The 22,811-nt window shown below is 39.9% G+C and overlaps 1 protein-coding gene across 2 annotated transcripts in view; it reads left to right on the forward strand.

Moving 5' to 3' along the window:
* LOC146760331 (receptor-type tyrosine-protein phosphatase T-like) overlaps window positions 1–22,811 on the forward strand; it is a 172,801-nt gene that overhangs the window by 120,554 nt on the left and 29,436 nt on the right. For both annotated transcript variants that reach the window (XM_085551528.1, XM_085551527.1), the window contains exons 5-8: window positions 7,067–7,338; window positions 11,476–11,557; window positions 14,473–14,588; window positions 16,741–16,915. In XM_085551528.1, the coding sequence (XP_085407654.1) occupies window positions 7,067–7,338; window positions 11,476–11,557; window positions 14,473–14,588; window positions 16,741–16,915 (645 nt within the window). The remainder of the gene's footprint in view (window positions 1–7,066; window positions 7,339–11,475; window positions 11,558–14,472; window positions 14,589–16,740; window positions 16,916–22,811) is intronic.

A 22,811-nucleotide genomic window follows, 5' to 3' on the forward strand; every position in this document is an offset into this window, starting at 1 on the left:
TGTATATTTTCATGCGATTTAAAAAATGATGATGCAAACAAGAAGGTATAATTAAAATCAAAGAGACTTCTGATCTTTTGATTGTAGAGACACGTGTTTATTATTACAAGATTCATTTATCTGATAAACTGGGGTAACTTCATTGCTAATGGATCCTTTTTTTGCAGTACTGCAAAGCAATTCATACTGTATTTATAAATAATGGAATAAGGACAGTCTCAAAGCATGCTACAGCAGTGACCTTAGCAACAATGAATGAAGGCAGTGAATCCATTAAAAAGTTGTTCGCCATTGAGATTTATAGAATAGTTTGTGATTCCACAGCACTGTTTGCTTCTCAGGAACAGGCTGATGGCTGTGACAGTCACTCTTTCAATAAATAAACATTTACAAAACATGGAAAGACAATTCTGAAGATGACTGTGGAGCATTGCGGTACGCAGAGCATTTGTAAGGTACATGTAACACATGAGCGATGGCTTTCATCTGGGGTCTGATACCAAGGATTTTTGCTTTGTAAATTAAAATTTGAGGGAAAGAGGTGATTGGAGCACAGATGTTATTCCAGCAAACACCAGCTGCCGGTGTTCTTCCTCTGGTTGATGATGGAAGCAACTTGCTTGTGAGGCTTGAGTGATAAGCAATAGCACTGGACAGCATTGTGCACCTTCAAGTGTGAAATTTTATCATGAGTCTTTGTGATAAATCATCCCTATTACAGACCAGGGCTGTTAGATGGCACTGCTTTCAGGATTCATCTGATGGAGGCTTAGATCGAGGTTCTTTGGTTATCAGAGTTGTAGTTAAGTATCACTACTGTGTTTGTGCTCCATACAGATGTTAGTTAACCTCTAAGTGCTGATCTTCCAGTGCATCTAGCAGTAGTTTGGGTACAGGTATACCTGCATTGAGTGCATAGCTGCTTGGGACTGCTCTGGGCTGGTGGTGAGGCCACAAAGTCCCTCTGCTAATAAGAGACCCTGCTTCAGAAGGGTCAGTGAGGCGACAGTGCCACAATCTTCACATCCTTTCAATGAGTACAGCAAATATTTGTAGTCGCTGAAGCAATATGTAATCAGTCTTGTTTCCAGAGAAGATTTATCTTATAAAAACCCTCAGCAACATAATTCTTTTCACGACATAAATATCCAGAAGAAAACGTCTTTACAAATAAAGGCTGTCTCTTTAAAAAATATTTTCCTATTATCCAACAGTTTCCCAAGTGAATGAATTGTCCTCATGAATTATATGGGACTGAACTTGCAGTTTATATTCCTGTTTATCTGTGAATCAAGCTCTTTCTTATTCCATGGCAGATTAATTCAGTGTGGCCCACATTTGAGAGATAAAACCAACGGGTCTGATTTTGTCCTAATATTTGAAGAAGGGATAGCAGCTATGAGATACGCCTTGTTTAATTCTGAGTTTGTACAAGCGCTGCTCGCTGTGGTTCATCAGTCAGGAGAAGAGATTTCTGAGCCTTCTTCAGCTGTTATTACATGTAGCTGAGAAGGGCAGGGGTAGAAAAATGAGGAAAGTACAATGGTAACTTTTTGTGAAGAAGAACTGTGAATTTCATGGTTTTAACTTTAAGCAACTATATGGAAATACTTTCTTTCTTTTTTGGTTTTGTAAGATGTGAAGTTACCAGAGCTCTCTTGGTCCTGTAATTCAACTGCAGAAGAAGTGCTATGAAACTACGGAGACCAGAGTCAGGACAAAGCTTCATGTGTTTCCAGGTCAGGGTGTTGTTATGGTCTGGGCTGGTGGTGGTAGCTGTGGAGGTGTGCACTGGTTGGCTGGCAGTAATTGGTGGCATCTCTAGTTTGGCATCAAACTATGGGAACAGTTGATACAGTCAAGGGTAGGACCACCATCCAGAGGGGTAGAGGCAGGCTGGAAGAAATACTGTGAATGTGGACGTAGACTAGTCAGGTAGAGGGCAGCCTGAATATAAGTCATCAGCATGTTCTGACTGCTGATGCCATCCTGGGCTGTATTAACAGGGACCTAGCCAGCAGACAAATAGAAGTGGTCCTTCCTTGCTTGCCACTCATTAGATTGCCTTTAGCCTATTGTGTCCAATTTCGGGTGCCCCAACATCACAGACTCTGATGAAAGGGAGGGAGGAAAGTGAAGGCCACCGAGTGAGTGGTCAGGGCAGGAGCCAGCACCCTGGGACAAGAGGTTGAGGAGTGATGACATTGTTCAGGCTCGGGCAGGAAAGATTTGGGGGGGTCCTGGGAGCAACACCTCAGTGCCTCCAGGATGGGGTAGAGTCATTATTGCACTGAGTGGCTGGAGGGTGAGAGACAAGGGGTATGGGCTGAAATGAGAGGTTATAGGGGTGACAAAAAAACAACCTGAGGGCAGCCAAGTACTGGAGCAGGTTATCCAGAGGGACTGGACCATCTGGGAGGCTTTAGAGAGTCAGTGGGGAGAAGAGATGACCCTGCTCTAAGCACAGAAATGGACTAAATATGATGCCTTAGATATTACCTGAGGCCCCTTCTGACTGAAATTATTTCAGGTTGCTTCATTCCATGCTAACAGGGTCAGGTGTCAGGCCCTTCCTTTTTGAGGGTAGAGTTGTTCTTTGGTAACCAGAAGCACTGTGTCTGAAAAAAAAAAGTGCCTGTGCTGTGATGGAGCTGCTGGAAAAGCAGATTGATGTACTGGGAGAAAGAGTTTGCTGTTTCAAAGAAAGTTCTGTACTTTCTGATTTGGGTTCTCAGGGTTTCCGAAGGCTGTTTTTGCAGTTGAGCATTTTGACAGTTTTCTTTTCAAGTTTACATTCAGTCTTTAATGGTTGCTGTAATTTTACTTTTAAACAGCGCAGTTCTTCAAAGGCAGCAGTGAAAGAGCATCAGCTGAGGTCTGTCTGGTGATCATGAGGGGTTCTCAGTGGCTCATTTCTTCAGCTGTCATTTGTCAGAACACACTCATGTAATCTTAATGAACAATGTGCAAAGCCATTAAAAACTCAATTACGGCTTTCTTTTTTACTGCAGACGTGAGAAAATGCAATCATAAAGTGCTGATGTGTAAACACAATAGCCACCATCTGCTACAGAGCAGCATTTCAGCTCAAAAAGAGGGTATATGTTGCAGATGCATCAATAATAGGAAGCTTATCAAGGCATCATTATGCACCAAGCAGGGGAAAAATTGAAATTTATGGCCAGCTAGAGAGCTCTTCATGGTTTAATTCCCCAATTTTCGGTGGTATGTTTAATAACTATAAGAGAGTGCCTTTTTATGTTCACTGTCATTTGAATGGATTTTTAAAAATGAATTTATTTACCATCTTTCTTTTCTCCATGCTTTTGACTGATCTGAACGCAGCACATTTGGTTTTAGTTATTCAGGAAGGTGGCAAAGCCAGCAAGATATTAACTGATGTAACCTGTTGGTTCAAGAGCACTAAATTTAATTGACCTCATATTCAGCTCCTTTAATGAGCATTTACTTCTGTGTCCAATAGAAACAGAACAACCCAACAACTTTCACACAGCAGAGATCATTTCTTCTCTTCAAACTTTCCCATTTCAGTGTCTATTTGATGACATTTGAACTTTCCAGATGGAGGTAAACAAAAACAGCACTCAGTGTTTTTTTCTGCTCTCATTACTGTTCAAAGTCAGTCCAAATCAGAGTTTCTTCAAGGAATCTTTTGTTTTATACACATTCATGCCTGGAGAAATTTAAATAGGTTTTAGTCATTCATTGATCAATAATTTCTGTTTGTGACACGTTAATGCATTCCCTAGTTCTTTATATGAGTGAGAAATGTGACAAATGGCTTGTTGGTGCCAGTCCCGCTTGTACCTCTTTTATTTGCACATACAGGCCTATAAATTCAAAAGAAGTCCCATCAGCTTCAATTCTGCGCTCATGTTAAAGAAGTCTGTCAGGCTCTGAATCGCAATGTGTCAGTTTTTATTACAGCTAATAAGGCAAAACACGCTTGTCCTTAAAAGGCTGTTCTGAACTCTGTTTGTTTGTTTACTTATTGCTGATCTCAGAGCTACTGGTAAGCAATGCGTCCTGCCCAGAAAAGCTTTAGTGGCATGGACAGGTAGTCAGTGCATCCCAGCTGCTGGTCCAGGAGCACACAGAGCAACCTTTGGAAGGTCCTTGAGGGTAGGGGATGGGTTATGCATTCAGGTTCACAGTGCAAGAAGGGAAATGAGAATCACATACAGCTAGGTTTGTTTGGAGGGTAATTTGTGGTAGAGGGTATAAATTATTCACAGCAGTGAGATTTTGTGAGATAGCAACGTTCTTGTACCCACTGTCAGTCATGGCATGGGTGAAGTTTAATAATATCCCCTCCTAAGGGCAGGCTTGGGGTGTTGAGCACCAACTTGACCTGGCAGGAAAAGACCTTCCTGAGGCAGCTGCTATTTGAGGTCTCTGTGGAAGTAAGAGCAGGTAGAGAAACCAGATGGCACAGTTAAAGATGGGAGCAGCACCAGTAGTGGAATTTTTTTTTATCTTTTTCACAATCATGTAAAACAGTCTTTCCCCTCAGGACTTTACTGGAGACAGTTATGATCTTAGAGCCTTTTCTCTTGTATTTCTAGGCATGCTATGGGGTGTGGGTTTTTGTTTCTAAGGCATCCAGAAATGAGAACCAAGGCTGTGAATAACATGCAAATGGCAATGATTTTTTTTTTTTATTTTTTTTTTTGGTAAGGCTATTCTTCCCATAACGAATGCTGATTATTTTATTAAGTGTTTTTTTGCTTGATGGATATTTCACTCACTCACGTTGTGTCAGTCTCTATGTACAGGCTCTATACTCCAGAGTTATTGTACAAAAGGCCATTGTCGTTCTGCAAATAGGGTATGATTCATTTTTGGTGGGTGTCAAAAACTAAAATTGTAATTATTGCTTTGAACTTTTACTAAAAGCTGATGTTTTTCTCCCAGAGGAATGCTCCTTATTTTCATACGTGAATCTGTAAAAGTGAAATCCTCCTTAAGTCTTTCTATCATTGAAACGCCTGCCTGATGTAGTACAGTTCAGGACCCTGTTGTGCTGGGCACTGTATAGCTTCAGAGTAGATCTTTAGGGCAGGGATCCATCTACTATCCAAATAGATAAGGATTTCCAAATAGGGAAAGGATGAGGAAGACACCCAGAAGTGAAATGATGTGTGCTAAGATCTGATCAAAGATGGAACAGAAATGAATGACCTCTTCTTTACTGAATGTTTGCTTTGGCTGTAGCATCACCCCTGTATCTTACCTGTTGGAAACTGTGCTTCCTGGTCATAAATTATCCCAGGTGATACAGTCTGAGCCCAAATCTCAGATTGCCACTATTTTAGTTTATTTGGGTGGATCAGAAGATTACTGCAGCACTCAGTGAGAAACTAACTGACGAAGGGGGTTTTGAGTTTGACTGAGAGCAGGAGTGAATCAACAGAGAATGTTTATCAGTCTCACCTTACAGACTTTGATTATTAGAGAAAAAATTGAAGGCTTGGATTCAGCTTTTCTGTTTCTTGAGCTCTTTACTGTGAATTTGGAATCTCTGGATTGGGGGCCATTGGGATTTTTAACCTATCCAAATGAAAGATCGGATCGCTAGAGAGCACCTTACTGTAGCTTTTTTGCTTGTACCGCCTCATCCCCAGCTGTGCCTGCACTGTGCTCGAGTTTTCCAAGGTCTCAGGAGCGTGTGTGATTTCTTGTGAAAGATGCACTTTCTTCTGCATCCGTGCTTTGCAGTCCTTTACAAAATGTATACACATATCACATAAACAGAAACAAACCAACAAACCACCAAAAGCAGTTTTGTGTGAGGAAGTGGCTGGTATCTGGTGGCTTAAAAGAAAATAAAATAGAATATGTATGGCTGTCCACTGGACAAAACTGATCAGAATGTTTATCTGGCTCATCTGAGTGTCTGTCAAACTGCTGTGGCACGGAATTGGGGAAGTCAATAGGTTAGAAGTGAGGCAAGGCTTTTCAAACACAGTGTGCTGTGAACTGCAAGAGGCCAGTAGAGAAATACATTTGTAGCATGACTTGGCAGCTGCAGCAGGACTCTGAATGTCAAGAAGGCTGCATTTGATTAAAAATTATTATGCCTAGCTGCTGACACATAGATTTTTTTTTCCCCCGGATCTTGGTATTTTCTTCAGCTTTTTCTGTGAGTGTCTGCACACACATAAAGCAGATCCCTTAAACAGAATTGAATCAAATAACTCTCATAATGTTTTTTCTTATTGCTAACATTTGTCACCTTGATGCATCTGTAAAGAGATGAGTTGAGACACAATGTGCTGTAAAATAACTGCTTGATGAATCAAAACATGAGTTCAACATCCAGTGCCATGCTTAATATGATGCAAGCTTCAGGGTTAACAAACTCATAAATTGCCTTAGTATAGATTTCTCTCCTAAAATTCAGCCGGTCCTTCCCTCCTAGAAGTGTAATTGTCCTTGTTGCTGTATTGCTAGTTGAGATGTTGCTCTTGTGCTAACAAGCCTAATTCATCTAGGCTCTGTACACTGGGTTTTCTTAACACCTTGCTGCTTTCCAAAGCTTGTACCACCAAGATACAGTGTTCCCGGGTACAGATTGGCACTAAGGTGGTAGAGACCATGCAGGCAAATGCCAGCTGAGAATGTGATCTTTTATAGCATTCTTTTGTGTTGAATGTGCCTTTGGGAAAGTAGGTATTTGGGGCTGTACGCTGTAGGAGAGACCTGTGGCTTCTTGGAAGGTAAATATGACTTTGTTTAGGGTGACTCTTTTATTGCAGTGTTATAAAACAATAAAAGCAAAGTTGTATTTATAATTTCTAAGTTATCTAATTAAGGCGGTTATAGCTGGCCATGAATCTATTTGTATTTATACCCTGTAATTTAGATCTCCTTTCTTTTCTGTTACCTAACAACTAGCATAAAATAGCTAGTTTGAGTTCTTAGGAGGAACTGTTTTGTTTGCTGGCTTCTAAAGGAATCATTGACTTTTCTAGGGAATCTGCTTTAACTGAAAGAGCTCAGCAGATGTTTAGTATTCATTCTTTTTTCCCTTGTCTGTGTACAGGCTCCTTCATGATGGTGAACAGCTCTGGACGGGCATCCGGGCAGAAAGCTCACTTACTTTTGCCCACGTTGAAGGAAAATGACACACATTGCATCGATTTCCATTATTACTTGTCCAGCAGAGATCGTTCGAGTCCTGGCTCTCTGAATGTCTACGTGAAAGTGAACGGAGGACCACAGGGCAATCCCATATGGAATGTCTCAGGGGTTGTAACAGAAGGATGGGTGAAGGCAGAGCTTGCCATCAGTACTTTCTGGCCGCATTTTTATCAGGTATGAGTTCACAGTATTTCTCTGTCTGTTTCCATTGAGTGTCTGGCTGGGTGTGAGCTATGAGCTGTTGTTAGCAATAAGTCTTCTGAAAATTAAATACAGCTTTTTTTTCCCGCATTTTTTTTTTTTTGCATCAGATAGAGTTTTCATATGACAGTTTTATAGCAAGAGATGATAGAGACATCTTGACTTAATTCTTCTCACCCTTTTTCTTTACATATGTTCTCAGGTCACAGAGGAAAAGCTGGGCAGGTGAAGTAAATTATTGGAAAGTTAGAACCCACTTATGTATCATGAAATATGCATGTAAACGGACTTGGATTGGCACTTCCCATGCACACAATGGACTCATATACTCCTTGTTAAGCAGTGAAGACATGAGAACTCTTATCTTCTGATTTTTATCGTTTTACATTCAAGGGAAAAAAAACAGTGCCTGGGAGGTAATTGCACCCTACACCTTGCAGGAAAAGGAGAAATACATATTATAGTGTAAGAAAAAAGAGCATGAGTGAGATGGGAATTACAGTAAAAGAAACTATGAAAAGGCATTGAATGCTCTACGGATAGAAAACAGTAGGAAGAAAAGCTTTTTTTTTTTTTTTTTTTAAATAACTGGGTAGTAGGTCTGTAAAATCTGAGCTAAAGTAGAACACTTTAATGTTCTGCCTCCAAAAAGGAGCCAAGGATTTCAGCAGAATAGATAAGAGCACACTGTACAGGGTGAAGGGGAATATGGGATAAAGAGATGCAAATGCACTGGAAGTGGTGTTTTAAGGGCTGTGCACAACTTGTCACTCGCTCTGAAATCATATTAAAGTGATCGATACTACTTTCATATTAACATCAACCAGAATCTGCTTCGTAGTAGGTGCTGTACAGAGAGAACAGAAATGATCTTTCACCCAGGTAATCAGTGCTTGAAAAACCTGGAAAAGACAGTCTGATCTCAAACTACGAGATCCAACTGTTAGATATACCAATACCAGACTTCCTGAACCTCATTACATCTTTTGCAAGTTTTTTTAGAGGTCAGGTTTGCTTTTCCCGAGGAAGAAAATCCTTTAAATCAAAGAAGAATTTTGCACCGCTGTGCAAAAACGAAGAGCCTAAAGGCAGCAGTGACTGCCTGGGAGTGGTTCCTGCCCAGAAAATGCAAATGTTCTCTCTCTTTTTCTCTCCCTCTCCTGAGCCTCACCTTTATGATGGATAAAGTTCTAATTTCCCTCTGCTAAAGTATGGCTCTTAAAATGTTGTCAGGGATCTGATAGTCTGCTCTGTCCTTGGTCCCTAATTTTGTCCATTGGTTTCTGCAATCTAGTGACTCTCTATGTTTAAGGAAAAAAAGAAAAAAAGAAAGAAAACTTTAAGCTCTCAAAAGTGGGGGGGAAATGCAATCATGGAATTTTATCAAAATTACTGTTGGTTACATCGTAACACTTGTGGCTGAAGGAGTCCAGAGGTGGCATGGTGATAAAAGCTTCTGTGTACCGATGCCTGGGGAACGTCTCATTGACACTCACAATCCAGATTATGCTGTGAGAGTGTTATTTGTCAACTTTAAATCAAAACTGCATGCCCGGAGAACAGTTTGTGCAGAAGAGGCCTGAATGGATATTCTGTATTTCAAAAGTACAAGGTAACACAGGGGGGAAAAAAGTATTTCTCCTAAATAATGAAATCTACGTCAAGAAAAATGTTTATTTTCTTAATACCCAACAATTACACCATCAGTAATTGCTGTGTGCATTGAGAAATCTGAAGCCAACTGCCCAGGATGCAAGGTATTGACAAGTGCCCAGAGCTTTGGAGGTGTGAGTAGCAGCAAACCAGTGCTAGGCCTATTGCCAGAGGGTCGTGGTTTGGGTCTGGCAATTCTGCACAAGGGTTGTATGAGTCACCTACATCCAGAAGCACTCTGCTGAGGTATTAATGTGATGGTGGTAGAGGTTTATCAGCTCTGCCCATGAGTTAGTTGTGCCTGGATTCCCAGTCTGCGAGCGTTTGTAGTGTAGTGAGAAAAATCTATAATAGCTCTAGGAGAAAGGTAAGACGTGTGCTCTTGAATTACTGCATGCCACGAGGATTAACTTAGTCCCAGAATGCACTGAGCACAGCACTACAGTCTGCCAGGAAGGGGTGTTTTGATGTACTGATCCTGTGTACTGTATTGATCCATGCCTGAAGAAGTCTGTCGTACCACGACAGATGAGCCACGCTACATCACTAACACAGACATTGCTGGTAGATAGCAGCAGTGAAATGTGGGTTTGTTTATGGGTAAGGAAACATGAAATGAATCTTGGTATTTGCAGTTCTCAGGAGCATTTAAGAATGTTGAAGAGCCAAACTTTGCATTTGCGAATTATATTAATTTCTGAGAACTTCCAAAAATGTTAAGTATTAAACACTTGTTCTTCAGCCCAGGTGCTTCTGCTCTGCCCACTCTGACAGGGCTGAAGTGGTGCAAAACTGTATAAAAGGGTGAGAACAGTGTGGAAATCTGAACTGAGAAATAAAGAGATCTGAGAGTAGAGTTAAAAAGGTAATAAAATAGCTGTCTAAACAAAGCAGTGTGAATTGAGACCCTCTGCTCTTGTCAGTGATTTTGGCAGCAATGTGAAGATTAAATCCATGGTCTTTTTAGAAGCTGACACAGCTGCTACCGACTCAAGGTTTAGGTTATTTTGTGCTCTATTAAAGACACTGAACTGTGTCACTAATTAACAGAGGTCAGTCCGCTATGTGTTTGTTTTTACCTCAAAGAAGCGGGGAATTATTCTTTCCAAGTTCTTGGCTTTCAGGAAATTGAGGTAGTAATTCAGCAAAGCTTGTAACTTCTCAGCTATAAGATAAGCAAAGTAAAGTTTGGTGGCTATGAAGGCGCAGTTTAATCCTAGTCTGAAGGGAGTCACAGTAATTGCTGTGTGACCTTAGCAGTAAGTGCTGTGTTTATCATGAATGAATTTTCATTTATCAAATAAATTGTCATTTCCATACTGAGGACATGCATTCTATTCCTTGTTTATACAGTCCTTAGAAAGTATTCTTGAACACAGGAAACATTTATTGATGGTTTGATCATCTTCCAGATATTTGCTACCTCCTCTTATCCTTCGGACAACCTATTTTTTGCCCACCTTCATCTGCTGCAGAACTCTGTTTATATTGCTAGCACCTGAGCTTTTCTTACTTTGTTTTTTCCCCTTTATTTCTTTATTCTACCTGTTTTTATCATGGCATTTTTCTAAAGGGCTTATTTCAGGAGTGCTCCCACTTGGAATGCTTTGAACTGAGGGAGTAGATCTTAAGATATCATGGGAATATAAGTAGAAACTAAATTATGGAAGCCCAAATGCAAAGCAAAATGATTAATGGCAACCTGATTATGAAGTACATGCTGCTCCACTTTTGTAGCTTGAGCTGTGGTGGTCGGCATTCAAAAAGCTGAATCTTTTGTTGAGTTACATCTTCCAATGGAGGAGATGAAGAAAAGGCTCAATAGTGACAGGCTAGGAATGCCAAATTTTATTTAAAGTGGGAATAGCAGTGTTGAAGACTGGCTTTTAGTAGTTAACAAACTTAATGGTGTTCCGGTAATGATTTTGATAGTCACGAATTATCCTGCAAAAACAGTGGCTGCTGCAGTAGTAATAACTGTGCCAGCTGAACACATTAATTAGCTTTGTCCTTGTAAACTTTACAGCATTTAATACTGTTTTTTTCCTGAATTTTATTTTGCTTATTTGGCAATAGTTAATTAGTTTGAATTTTACCAGTCTCCCAGAGTCCCCTTGCCCTGCCCCAAACTCTTTGCACACAGTATTTGTATTGTACTTATAGAACACTTCAAATCAGATGTAATTGCACACGTGTGTAATTGGTTTCTTTGGTCTTCCAAATGGAAGCAGTACATAGTTCTCACTAATCCTAATTAATATTGCTCTTTTTGTTATCTGTGTCAAATTGATTTTCTGTCTTTGACATGTGTCTTCATGCTGTATTGCATAGGTACCCCTTTGTTATTAATGATAAAATGCTTTGAATGTATCAGACATTGGAATAGGAGTGGAATGTGGTGACTGGCCAAATGACTAGTGCAGTTCTTTCTAAGAAAACCTTTTCTTTGTATTTCAGGTGATATTTGAATCTGTCTCTTTGAAAGGACATCCAGGGTACATAGCTGTGGATGAAGTCAGAGTTCTTGCCCATCCATGCAGTGAGTATTCTTTGTTCTTCTAACCGTCTCAATGCGTTAAATACCAGGCTTTGCAGTCTATAATACTGGGCTTGGCAGTCTTAAGTTGTGACTTATCCAATAGTGCCAACTGTAAAATCTCTTCTGTTTTGGTATCCCCCAAAACAACTAAAGACAGCCAGCCTTGTGCAATTAAATAACTTGACAATTTGTGCAAAAGGCAAAGGTGCTCTGATTCGGTCACTTGTGCCAGGATGTTTGTGGAAGTTTCTCATTGTAGAAGAGTCACAAGAACATAAAACTCTGTTTTGTTGTTTCGGAATTGTTCTGCTGTAGGAAAAGATCTAAATGTTTCTGATAATGTCCTGCGTGGTTAACTTAAGGAAATAAGACAAATTGGTTCGATATATAAAGTAGTAAAATAAGAAAAGACATATCCTAAAGGTATCTCTCAAAAGAAAGGTTTTTGATTCTGCATGAGTTATTTAATAAATAAATCTCATTTAGACTTACACAGCAACGAAAACTAATGCAGGTTCATTACACTGTTCAGAAATATTTGTTCTGTTTCTCCTACCTTAGCTGTACTATGCCCAGCTTACATTTTTCCAGCATAGAGACATTAAGCCTCTACATTTGTGTGCGCACTTCTTTGGTTTCTCTGTGCATCTACTGAGAGGCTCAAGGACTTTTGTATCCCTACACTGTGTATGGAGCATACAGATTTTTAACAGCTTTCATGTTCATTGATGAGTTTAGACATATCTCTTTAAAATATAGTATTTTTAAAAAGTAATCCATAATAAATTAATGTCTTTTAGTGCTTGAATTATTAATTGTTATGTAGCAGATTAAATTGAATTTATGGGTGATACTTTGGCTTATTATATTTAGGTTTGTTTATAACTTTGATGCTGTAGTATTTCCAGGTGGCCTGATGTCCTTTGGGAAGGTAGCCCACCACCCCCATCAGGTTGGAGCTTTAACAGCCCCTTTCACTGGTTCTTAGTTTCAGTAAATGAGCAGCAGCTCTTCCAAACAAAATTCTGTGGGTGAGGTTCACCCATTTTATTTCAAAGAATAGCAACCATTCGCAATGTGAGGTACATGGCTCTGCTCAAGTTTAACAGGACATTTCTGATAACTGCAGTATGGTTAATTGCAGTTTAACTGAATTATATTTGTATTTACCATGTGCTTGTTCCTCGGGCCTTTGGGTGTATTTACTTCATTAAGAAATACTTACAATCTGTGTTGACCAGATGTTGCTGATAACTGGCAGCCTCCAAACAAATCCCCCAAATGATGTGTATGCATTCCAAAGCATGTTTGGTGGTGACTGATCCCTTTACTGGGAAAGAGGCCACAGAACCAACTGTGAGGCAAAGACAAGAAGGTTATGGGATTAAAAAATATATAGCAACCCCAAATCCTGCTTGGTGAATTATTAAAACTGATGTTTAAAACTCCATCTCCAAGTACATGCAGGTTCCTCTGGAAAATTAAATGCAATCTTGGTGACCCAAAGCTGGAATTACTCAGACTATATCCAGTGCATTTGAAATCAGTTGGCAACCTGCAGTGTGTGCAGGTCCCTACAAGCTATGAGTTCTCTGCAGTCTTTGCAAATACTTCTGTCTGATTCCCAGTGTTGTCTTTGCTGTTCAGTAGTGACACTGTACAGACTTACTTTGCCCCTCGGGTTCATTTTACAGTTGTTAAAACTCAAAGCACAGGAATGAGGAAGCTTCTGATTGAGCCTGAATGGCACTTGAAATTATTGGTGTTATGTTTTAGTTTTGAGGCTGGTGTGGCTATATGTGCCTGATTTGGAGCTCACTCATACCTGAACATAGGCAGAAGTCACTCCTAAATAGCCTGCAAGCAGCACATAGTACTTGCTTTGCTGCCTGTCACCCAGAGGTGGTTTACCAGTTGGCTTTGACACGCTGCTCTGACCCCTAGAAAGCACGATAGTACAGAATCCCTGCACTTTGCTTGAGTTGTCAGCAAACTGGGCATATGGAGAATGTGGCACAGGAATTAGATAAAAACCTCTGACGTAGCATGCGGGCAAGGGTTTTCTGTTCATGTGCCTGTAGTAGACAACCATCTATTTGCCAGGCTTCCTGCACACACATGCCTACATCTTCTGAACCTATTTAATTCCAATAGAAAAATGTAGGTTAGTTTGTGCTCTGAAAATATGTAATTCCTTGGCTACTTATATCCAAAAGGTAAAGATGAAGTTGAAAAATGCTGACCCTTACTGTATTAGAAGGCTGTTGTGTGTCCTACTCTGAGAGTATTTGGTTGGTGCACAAACTTCCTTCTGAAGCCCAGCAAGCACAAAGCTAATCAGATGATCTTTTTCTGCTGTCACAAAATATGTTGGTGATATCAGCATTTGGATGTTGGTGGTTTAGTGTTGAACGAATACTGAATTTATTGTCATCAAAAAGCAGATATTGGCGTTATTAACCAGTGCAGCAATCCAACACTTATCAGTAATATCAATGTTTCATTTAATATCAGTGATTTTATATCAGCGGCATTGTTACTCCACAGTTACAGGATGTATTTGATAGTCAATACAATTGAAAGGAGAAAATTCTTTATACAAATTTGTTTTGGCCAGCCACACTTGACAACCTCAATTTCATTTCATTTTGCCCTTGGTAGAGCCACAGTTTCCTAAAGAGAAAAAATGTTCTCAGTTACTCTTAATAGAAGGGAGTAACAAATTGTTTTGGTGACCATGAAAGATCTGTAAGATCCCCTTGCTCTGCACCAAGTAGCTCAGTACTGAGGGACAGCTTTATTTTGCTAAATCTCTTTGTCAGGAGTAGGATGACTTGCTTTGTTCTGATATCTGTGTTGGTGTAACACAATCGCTGCCTTGCTCTACCCTTCCTATTCTTTGCATTTCTTGTTAGGAAAAGCACCTCATTTCTTACGGCTTCAGAATGTGGAGGTTAATGTGGGACAGAATGCGACATTCCAGTGCATTGCCGGGGGGAAGTGGTCCCAGCATGACAAACTCTGGCTTCAGGTAAAGTGATGCAATTTTTTCAAGTAAAATAAATAGACAGAGGACAGCAGGGTGGTGGGGCAAATGTTTATCATCAAAATCCTTTGAGAACTGCCTTGAGTTGTTTCCAGATCAGAATTCAAGATGATAAAATGCAGAACTGTGCTTCAGAAGATGGAAAAAGTGGCCAGCAAAATGTTAGTTCTAAACATACATCTTCAGACCTGTAAGCACTCCTTCATAAAAAAGAAAAGGCAGAACAGGTGCAATAATCCCTCCCTTCTGCTTAATTTTTGGTCTTCTTTCCTTTTGCCCTCCAAAAATATTGTTGACAAAGGCTGAGGGAAGTATGTTGAGATGAAAACATTCCTTAAGGTATGTTATAAAAGGACAAAGCCAGTTTGTACTCATTTTGTTTCTTCCTCCCAGTTTCCGTTGGCTTTTGCTCTGCATTGGCTCTGTATTGATAGCAGAATGTTCCTCTGGTTGCTCACTAAATGACCAAAGAGTTCCTTCTCTTTGTGTCTATTTTCATTCTACTGGTTGGACTTCAAAAACTGTGTTGTGCTATTCACGTAGTGACAAACTTAAGTGATTTTCAGTTCTGGAGTTAGAAATGGAGCTTTTAGCAAACTGGAAGGGTGGAATGCTGTTTGCCAGTGAAGGACAAAGTTATTACTTGTGCCCTTTGGAGTACTTGGCTCTGTGGAGTTCCAGCATTGCCATATTCTATACTAGAGTTCTTCTGGAGACTTTGAAGATAGTTGAGTTGAAAATTGTTTGAAATTGGTAATCACAGCCTGAACCTCTGATTAATCAGCTGAGGCAAATGTTAGGTCAGCTGTGGGAGCACAGGTGAGACTAATTTAGCTGTGGTCCCAGAAGGGGTGGAGCTTGACTCCACCTCCTCTAGACCTCATTTAAGGGCTGACCACCACTGAGGCAGTATCGCTTGGAGATTGCTCCCTGGTGGAGGTTGCTTCAGCATTTCCCAGCGAAGGCATCCATATTAGTGAGTTTTTCCTCATAAATAACCTTCTGAATATCTGTTACCATCTTTGTATCATTCCACCTTGCACTAGTCTAAATACTCAGGCAAGAATCAGTTTACTAATGGTGTAAACAAAAATTAATACCGGGAAAAAGATTGTGTTGGTGAGAAATGTGGTTGGCGTTCTGTAAAAATAACAGTCATTCTAACTGTACATTATTAAAGCTGTTATCTTAAAATATACCTTTTAGCCTGAAAATTATTGGCCTATGTTGTACTTTTAGCATTAACAGAAACATATTTTGGCTTATTCTATATCTTTTTTTGAATTATTTCTGTGAAATCTTTCCACGGAAAGATTATATGTGTGTGAAAAAACTTCTGATCTGAAGCACTGTGAACCTTTTTTCCAAAGAGAAGAAGGGATTTGGGAGGAAATCATCATTGGTAGGGGGATCCTGGTTTCCATTCTTTTAAACTGGAGGATTTAATGAAAACAGCCTTGGAAATACTTCCCAAAATTGATTACTGGAAACTGGCACAATGACTCTGTGTTTTCCATTGAGGTTTCTAATAAAATAGACCAACTGAGCAAGTTCAGGTGTTTATGCTGATTTCCAGTTAATTCATCATCTGTCACTTTTCCAGTTGGGAAAATGCTGCATGGCATTGGTGGAGAAAGATTTATTGAGGATTGCTGGACATATAAACATTGCTGTTCATCCAAGCAATGTATTTAAATTGTTCTGGAAACAAAGTTTTATGCCTGAAAATGACAGGTTTATAAAATCTGTTCACTTATAGTATTTTCACAGGAGTACAAAATGCATTCATTTGTAGTATTTTCATGTCCTGGATAAGCTTCTGGATATACCCAGTACAAATAGTCTTAGCTGTCACTCTCCAGGCTTTTCAGTATACATAACACATCAAACGCACAAAAATATGTCAGAATTTAAGTAGATACAAAAAACTTAAATATATAAGAACATTTAAGCCCACTACTTCATAAAACCCAGAAAGCCTGTAAATTTTTCAGGGACGTTACCAGCTGTCTTTTCCTGAATGAATTGTACTCGTACAAAATCTAACCTAGTGAAGGTCTGAGCAGTTTTAAGAGTAACGAAGAGTGAATAATTTGTGTGCCTTTGTGATGTGAGTTGTTTTCATCTGTCTCCACAGCAGTGGAATGGGAGGGACACAGCATTAATGGTTACTCGAGTCGTCAACCACAGGCGTTTCTCTGCTACCGTCAGCGTTGCTGACACTTCGCAGCGCAGCATCAGCAAATACCGGTGTGTCATTCGCTCAGATGGAGGATCTGGAGTTTCAAATTATGCAGAACTAATAGTGAAAGGTAAGTTGTATTAATACAGCAACTTGGTGTTAGTTGAGCGTTTCCTCCTGTGTCAACTGTGTGTAAAATTTGACGTCCTATTGGGCCTTTCTTTCTTTCAATCCTATTAGATTCAAGTAGGAAAAATGGGTAAAAGTGACATGAATTTCAATCATTTTCTTAAAACAAGTATTTGAATCAAAGCTTTATCTGAATACAGCCTTCTTCATGAGCTCTTGAAGTAATGTATGGTAGCTGTGGATAATTTTAATGCAGTCAGCAGAATAGTTTATCTGTCAGTCAGCTTCATCTGGCTTGCTTTACATTTCATCAGACACAAATAATCCTATGGTAGTGTTGCATGTCAGAAGAGTCTGTTCAAGACTGTTGGGTGCAGGTGATCTGGAATGATTCTGTTGATGTCCTGAAGCACACAGTACAGATATCAGTAGCTCTTAATGGAAGCTGGAGGTTTCAGCTCTCTTATTAACTGTGATTCAGGAGGTGATGCTGTGCCTGACACGTGCAAGGTGGTATTTGCTTAAGAACATCCATGATGCACGGAATGAAATGCTATTTACTGCGCTGCTTTATTAATGTTACCCAAGCTGCACCACAAGGATGCTCACTGTGTCTTAGGAGAACAAACCAGAAGGTGACAGTCTCCCCTTAGACTGCTTTAGTGTCTATTGAAGGCAATACTGATGTGGGTGGAAGGAATCTTCTCAGAGAATATAGTTTTATTGATCAAAACTTTTGTACGTTATGGAGATAGAGGACTGTTGGAGAAATGAGATCACTTTGTTCTACTGTAGTACTTTTTTAGCAACTTTTTCTGTCACTTAGCACTAGCACCTTCACAATGTTTTAAATATCCAATGTTGTAGATATTCAGGCTACACTGATCATGAAGAGAACGTTCAGATTAGGTGCGAAATGCTTTTAATTCCCACCAAATTATCTACTATCTCACTTGTTAGAGGAGTTAACTTATGATTAAAATGAAATCGAGTTGCCAAAAGCAGCATATTGGTACTGTAAAATTGTTAAGTAGAGGGAAGGCAGTCTTCCAGAGCAACCAATATTAGAGTATGCAGAGTTGGGCATGTGCCTGACACTTTCATGTTTAACAGTATGAGGAGGAGAAAAATAGAAGAGTGAGTTGTAAATGTGAATGGCTGGACATCCAACATGATGGACATTGGTAGACTCTCTGCTGAATTACCCAGGCAGACACCTAGGCAGAGAAACTTGAGGAGAGGAATATTGTTATGGGAAGGCACACTCCTCTGCTCTGTGCTGCTGTATTAGTAAGCAGGCAAAGTTAAGTGGTTCATTTGAGGTTAGCTTGATGCAGCACTGTGAAACACTGGGATTGCATGGATGAGTACTTCTAGTCTGGCTAATTTTAGCGTGGGTAATAGCAAATTCGCAACACATATATACAGACTGAAATGAAAGCAAATTGGAATTGTTTAATTCTGAAGAGGTGTTTATTGAATTGCAGTAATGTACTTGGGTATACATTAAATTAGTCTGTAATTGAAGTTCTGCTCAATTGATAGTCCTGTCCCTAAACCTACTAAATCCAAGCTAATTCTTTGCCTCACATGCTTTTTCCCAGTTAGCTGAACATAAAATCATGTAGGATTTTTTCAACAAAGGTCAAGGTTGAAAAAACTATCTATATATCTTTCTCATGTGAAGATCTGTTTGCTTCCCTTAGCCGTAAGATATTTTATTACAGCAATGAGAAAGTGATTTACAGTTCTTGATGCTGCATAATTTAGTAGACACAGATTGAGGAATCTTTATTTGAAATACATTTACTACCTCAACACTTGAAATTGGAACCGTAGATACTTCTTTCAGCAAATAAACCAGTGATATTAAACACAAACCAGCCCCTTCGGTTGTCATACGTGACTATGTGGACATTATATTTCCAATACTGAGAATGCTAGAGAACTGCCACTGCAGAGCTGTTCACTGTCTGTGCAAATACCTTCTGTAAGTGGCAGTAAATCTATTCTTCTCTTTGCACTTCAGAATCGTAATCACAAAGCCTGCAAAACCCATCATTTCCATCTGCACACCTTACCATCCTTTGGTGCTCCTCTGGAAAATAGCTCTCCTCTATTTCTTAACTTTCACAGTCTCTCATACAGTAATTTTGTGTAGGGCAGGCTTCGAGTATCCTAGAGCTTCTACATCTTGCTGTACTGATCGCATGCAGATGGAATGCTTCTAGTCCGTAATTTTCTTTTAAGTAAAAGCTGCATGGCAGTTATCCATATTCTGAAATAAATGCATATTTTGCTTGTGTAAAGATTGTTTAAAATACTACAAAACTGTCCAGGATCTGAACACGTGAGATCTGTATTAATGATACAATTCGAGTGTCCTTCCAGAAAGCCTCTTACTTCATGTGGGAGTGTGAATAACATTTTAAACTGTGCGTGTGTTTGTATTGGCAAGTTGTTTGCGATTTATTTTTCTGATCCATTTCAGGTAGTTTGAGTGCCCAAATTAATGAGTGGTAGAAATTTGTAACTTCTTTTTTCTTGAACCTGTTTGTTTTTGCAGTCTTGGCTCACCAGCAGGTCCCTTGAGATCATTTTATTGCTACCTGATGATTTTTATGAGATCTGTTCTATGCTGCCACAACAGGAGTTGCAGTATGCGACAAAACCCCTTTACAGACCTCTCAGGATATGTTCTTTTTCCCTTCAGTTTTGCCTTTGTTGATTTTTATAGTGTTTGATTACTCAACACAGATGTAAGACAGTCTGTTCCTTAGCTGAGTGGCTTTCTGTCATCCATGTGATGTTTGGGACAGCTCATCTGTTTATCAGTCACTTTTTTCTTGAGGTTTTCAGACATGAAGCTGATACTTGCAATGATGCCAGAGGGAGAGGTGGGTTGTTGTTTTTTTCCCTAGTGTTGCTTACTGTTTTTTCTCTAATTCTTTTCTGGTCTGATGCCTGTCAAGACAACAAATAACAATAAATAATTATGCATTAAGACAAAATACCTATGTATGTGGTTAAGTTGCTTCAGTATTAAATATATAGAGATATACCTTGCAAATTCACTATTAAAAATTATGAAGTAGACAACCTCTACCTGCATTTTGACCAGTCTCAGTATGTACCATTGGAGTTGTATCCAGAGTAGTTTCAATTAATTATTAAGCTTCAGGAAGAACTATTAGGAAAAAGAACTTTCCAAAGCCTAAAAAAAATAAGAAATAAAGATATGTCTCGCACATCTGATCCAGGCTGGATCTGGCCATAGAGATGTTGCATCAGGCCCTCCATAGGTCTGCTTGGGTGAAACAAGTGGGAGTGTAGATATGAAAGTATATTATATGGCATTATGCATGTACTGCAGATTAGAGCTTGCATCTGGACTGAAAATACAATTGACTTCAATGTACTTCCTTAGGATGACATTGTTATGGGGGCCTGTAGTGACAGGATGAGCAGAAATTGCCCTCTTCCAGTTTAAAGCTGATTTAGATGTGATATCAGGGAGAAATTCCTTACTGCGAGGCTGGTGAGACACTGGCACAGGTTGCCCATTGAGGCTGTGGATGCCCCTTCCCTGCCGTCATTCAGGGCCAGGCTGGATGGGGCTGAGCAACCTGGGCTTAGAGGGAGGTGTCCCTGCCTACAGCAGGGGGTTGGAAGGAGGTGATCTTAAAGGTCCCTTCCAACCCATTCTTTGATTCTGTGACCATAAACTCCATAGTCTTTCACTTCATATTCATCCACAGTACATGTATAATTTTGTACCTTAGGATACTGGTATGAAAAGTACTCATTAAATGTATCATAATACCCTTGCCATCACAAGATAATATAGCAACTATTGCCATAACAGTACTCAGATCCCTGGGCTGGGGGTACTGATAAGAATAGTAGCAATGTTGCAGTCATCTTCTTTTGCCTGAGAGTAGCTGGAAGATCCTAACCTGGCCCCTCACTTGGAGCCATTTAGGTGAGAAACTCATCTATGGTCGGAAATAAATGCTTTTTAGATTTCACTGTTAAAATATTTTTTTATAGTGTGCAGAAATTCAGATAGGAATTTTCGTGCCTCACGGCTATTAATCGGGCTCATCCAGGTTGTGAAAGTTGCTGAGTAGATTTGAATTCATCTGCCTGAGTAATATGCATTAATCAAGGTCCTGCACGTTATCACTTTATGAACAGGGAAGCATCTCTCGTTGGCACTGTCAGCGGTATCAGGAAAGCTGTGATGGGGAGGGCTTTCCTCAGGCTTCATGCTCTCACACTCTCATGTTCTCTCTTTGCCTTTTTACACAACTGGATTGTCTGCAGAGTTAATGTGTGCAGCACCAGGAGAAGTTAAGTGTAGATTTGATCGGGTGTGTGTTAATGTTGCTCTTTTGGATTACCACAGAGTGTATGTGTGGATGTGAACCATTTGTGAAGGTTATGAAATTAGTGAACATGAGAAACTGACTTTGTGGTTGCGGGGTGCCTGAAGAAGCTGCTGCCATTCCTTTATTCCTCTGTAGTCACAGTGATGTAGGGAATGCAATGCTCCAAACCCTGGTGTTCAAATCTGGCTAATAATTACTCGAACTCTTCACTCTGTTTTAATCATCTAGTTTGGTGTTGTCCAATAGCTATTGCTTTAACTCAGATCTAATCATTGGATGTCTGTGTGCTGAGAAAAGGGGAGATGAGATTTTGAACACTCATTCCCTCTCACTGAGAGCTTTGCTTCCTCTCCTTTCGCTCTGCCTTAATAGCTTTTGGAGGAGGGGAGAGCGCTGAGGACAAAGCCGTTGTTTCATAGAAATAGGCAGTTAGAAAGAATGATACGTGTTATTTCAAAAGAAAATATTTCCTTCTCCTTCTGTTTAACCTCCAAAATAGAACTGGAAATGAAGCCTTTCTTGGGAGCTGATTGATAGACATACATGATATTATAGACTGGATCCATTTTTCAGAGCTGCACTGTGCAATGTGGACTTGCAGTCGTGTTGCCATGTTTGTATTCCTTGTTTTCAGTGTTTACGTTAGCCAAGGATGTGTGAATTAGAATGGGTGTTTCCGGGAAGAATACAAAGCTACAGCTGTGATACAAGGACATTTCCTAAGCTAATTGTTGACAGTTCAGGTCTCCAATTTCTTTTCTTTCTGCCATAGCTCTTCAATTTCTAAGCTAAGCAAGCAGAGATTGCTGTATGAACTTTATCTTCATTGTAGGCACTTGGGAAATGAATACAACTTTCCTGTCACAGCACTGACTTGAGTTTCAGGAACTATCAGTGTTGTGCATATAGGAAAGAAATTGGAGATTGGGATGGGGGGAAGGCTGGGCGTTGGAGGGGGGGGGTGGAGGTTGGTGGTGTTTGATTTGTTTGTTTTCCTCCTAGAGATGCATTAAGGAGTTATGTTTTAATCCTGACTGAGCATGGTAGACAAGTAGGCATGGGATTGAGTTCCTTAGGATTGTTCTTAATATGCATGTTTCTAAGCGTGATGCTCATGATGTATAAAGTTCTTAACTGAATACAAGATAAAAATGCAATAACAAGTAGAAAAAAAAAGAATACAAAACAATCTTTTTGAAGTGAAGGAGCTTGAGTAAATCCTTGTGCTTTCTGAGTGTGGTTACCTGCAGCCTCCCTGATGTATCTCAGGAACCGGTTGTGATGGTGCAGGGAGCAGACGGCTCATGTGAGCTGTGGTTCTGCTGGCTGAAAGCCATGGGGCAAGCAGTCCTCACCAGTCTTAGGCAGAGAGAGCTGTTACAGCTTTGTAGGAGCAAGGAGGCTTCTCCCAGGGTTATCATCTTCTCTCTCTCTAGAAGAGGACTCTAGAAATAGCTAGGAATGATTAACTTAGTAAAAGGCTTGTTTGTTTTTAGTTTTGTTTCT

Source organism: Coturnix japonica, chromosome 6 (genome assembly GCF_054131305.1).
Source record: "Coturnix japonica strain WE chromosome 6, WE-NBRP24, whole genome shotgun sequence".
NCBI lineage: Eukaryota > Metazoa > Chordata > Aves > Galliformes > Phasianidae > Coturnix > Coturnix japonica.